This window comes from Eschscholzia californica, unplaced genomic scaffold (genome assembly GCF_041429995.1).
Source record: "Eschscholzia californica isolate CP2 unplaced genomic scaffold, dmEscCali1.0.p SCAF_1, whole genome shotgun sequence".
Classification (NCBI taxonomy): domain Eukaryota; kingdom Viridiplantae; phylum Streptophyta; class Magnoliopsida; order Ranunculales; family Papaveraceae; genus Eschscholzia; species Eschscholzia californica.
The window spans coordinates 69300554-69303490 of record NW_028238198.1 but is presented as its reverse complement, the minus strand read 5'-3'; the positions used below and the strand labels follow the sequence as shown (position 1 = coordinate 69303490).

At 35.5% G+C, this 2937-nt stretch overlaps 1 protein-coding gene across 1 annotated transcript; it reads right to left on the bottom strand.

The window, feature by feature from the left end:
- Positions 1-947: 947 nt before the first annotated feature.
- LOC147568644 (inorganic phosphate transporter 1-4-like) lies at positions 948-2552 on the bottom strand. The gene has a single exon (XM_086660588.1). The coding sequence runs from the start codon at positions 2550-2552 to the stop codon at positions 948-950; it is 1605 nt and encodes a 534-aa protein (XP_086516714.1).
- Positions 2553-2937: the final 385 nt, after the last annotated feature.

Sequence of the window (2937 nt, the reverse complement as noted above, 5' to 3'; positions counted from 1 at the left end):
CTGTCGAACAGTTCGAGTGAATAAACCTTCAAGTGAAGGTCTGCTCGAGTGAACAGACCTTCAAAGGTTTGTTCGAACCAGATCTAGAGAGAGGAGAGCACATTTTTTTAAGAAATTTTAACGAGAGAGGAGAGAGAAAATAAAAAATAAAAAAAATTAATATTTCAAGGTCGTTGACCGGAAAATTAGCCGGTCGGCGACATTCGCCGGAGAAGACGATGAGATGGTGAGAAGATGAGGTGGCAAAGAGAGGTGATGAGATGTAGGAGAGAGAGTTGATGACTGGTTAACGGTGTTCTAACGGTAACTGAAAAAAATGGTAATCTGAAATTTTTTGATAAAGTTAAAGGCTATGCAGGAAGCTGGACACAAAGTTAGAGGCTATTTGGGAAATAACCCTATTTATTTTACAGAGGTAAAGTGGGTTATTCTTAATGTCTTGTTTGATAGGAGGTAAGTGTTTAAGATATCCACCAATGGGTGCACATACAAATTTTGGTGTTATGTTCTCTATAAAAACTATAAACTCGTGTCAACAATTGGTTGCCCAAGTGGCCCAATGTGTTGATAAAACTCTAAAATACATGGAAGTCCCATGTTTGATTCCCAGAGTAAGTAGTTTTCATGGTTTATTGAACTTGGATGTAGATAGTAGTCAATTTCCAAAAAAGAAAAACTATAAACTCAGTGACTCAAAATATAAAAAACACGAAAAAAAAATATCAAATAGAAGGTGATAGATAATGATATTATATACACCAAAAATTTAATCAATTGATATATTCAAATTCATTGTTAATTAAGAGAAAGACAAAAATACATAGCTCAAAAATACAATCAACTAGGAATCAGAGAAGATTAGAAAAAACTAAAAGCTCTCTCTCTATATATATGTATATATATACTACCAAAGTATCATCTTCATAAAAGGTAAGAATATATATAAATCAGAGAGGAATTCTTGGCACTTCAATCTCATCATCATCTTCATTATTCTCTCCTGACATTTCCTCAAGTGATTTTCCCTTTGATTCTGGTACTAAGAAAGTCAAAAGGAAGCCAACTGCATTTGTTGCTGCTAGTATTAAAAGAGAGTTTCTCACACCAATACCTGCTGGATAACCTGCATCAGCCTTGCTTTTATCTTGATTCTGAGCTAAATATAAGAACCCAAATGCACCAATTATAGAACCAGCTTTCCCACAAGCTGCTGATATACCATGACAAGTTGATCTTAACCTAGCAGGAAATATCTCAGCAGGAACGACGAATGTAGTAGCATTAGGACCAAAATTAGCAAAGAAGAATGTGAGGGAATATAAAACAACAAACCCTAGGTGGTTCCCATTCAAAGTCCAATGGTGGTAAGGAATTGCAAGACCTAACATGAATACTGTCATGAAGAAGAAACCCATTAGTTGAATCTTGAACCTACCCATTCGATCAATAAACGCCACCGTAAACCAATACCCAGGGACAGTACTACATAATGCAATTAGGGTTTGTGCTCTTGCAATTTTATAAACTTCTTCAATTGCATTCATAGTTTTTGCTGGTGGAATCCATCCAATTGCAGTAAAAATATCCTTCTGAAATAAGTTTTGACTATAGTATGCTATATCAAGCAAAAACCAAGTACTAGCTGTTCCAAGCAAATGCCACCCATGTCTCTTAACAAATTTCTTCGAAAATAGCCCAAAAGAATTATTAATGGATTTATTCTGATCATCTGTTATTTTTTCGGGTTGGTCAACTTCAATTTCGACTTGTAAAACTTTTGACATATCCGCAGTTGCTTGTTTAGTATCTTTCGCTACAAGAGCGGTATATCTTGCAGTTTCGGGCATCTTCATACGCCAATAATAAGTTAAAGTAGCAGGTAAAGCTCCAAACATCAAAATTATACGCCAAACGTAGTCAGCTTCTGGAACAGTTGACCCAATAGGATCGACGGAATATATAGGAGCTTTATAAAGAGTCTTGAATACTAATGAGATTACGGTTCCGAATATTCCTCCAAATAAAATTCCGAAACCTTGCATAGCGAAAACTGCAGCAATGAATGCACCTCTAGTTTTTTTATTAGCATATTCTGACATAATAGTTGCAGATAATGGGTAATCACCACCAATACCAAACCCTAACCAAAATCTCCAAAAACAAAGAGTGATCATAACTGCATTAGGTGAATGGCCAAAGGAAAGACCAGAAGCAATAGAAGCGAAAACCATTATCCCAAGAGTCATACCATAAACTCTTTTTCTACCCATCTTATCACCAAGCCAACCAAAGAAAAGTTGGCCAACTAGGGCTCCAAATAGGGCAACTCCATTAATAGCACTTGTTATACTTGGTGGTAAAGAACCCGGTTTCGATGAACCATCAATATGATAATATATTCTACCAAGTAATTTAGTAACTAAAGAGATGCAAAATAGATCATAAGCATCAGTGAAGAAACCCATACCAGCAATGATAATAGCAGTAAAATGGTAACCTTGAGTTTTTGCTCCATCTAGGGCATTCAGAACATTCAACTGTTGTTTACCCATAGCTGATGAAAACAGGAAGACTACAAAGAATTTTGTTATGATGTGAAGATTTATATAGGGGTTTAGGGTTTATCCCAATAGTATAAGGAATCCTGAAATATATCAGATAAGTAAATCTGAATCAGTTAGGATTACTTGGCGGGTACTTCTATATACGCCCCAAATTACTGCTGTATACGCCCCCACAGAGGCAAAAAAATTAAGAGATTTATGAGTAAACAGGGTGCTTACAGGAATAATATAGGGCGCTTTAAAATAAGGACCAAATTAAAATAGTTAATTTGGAAACTACTCTGGTTTTTTATTTACCAAATCTGATTTCCGAATCTCATCAAAAAAAAAAAATCTGATTTCCGAATCCATTTGGAAAAGGTTTTCCTACGGC

Excerpts from the sequence above, each read along its gene's own strand:
- LOC147568644 (XM_086660588.1), bottom strand. The coding sequence starts at position 2,552 with ATGGGTAAACAACAGTTGAATGTTCTGAATGCCCTAGATGGAGCAAAA.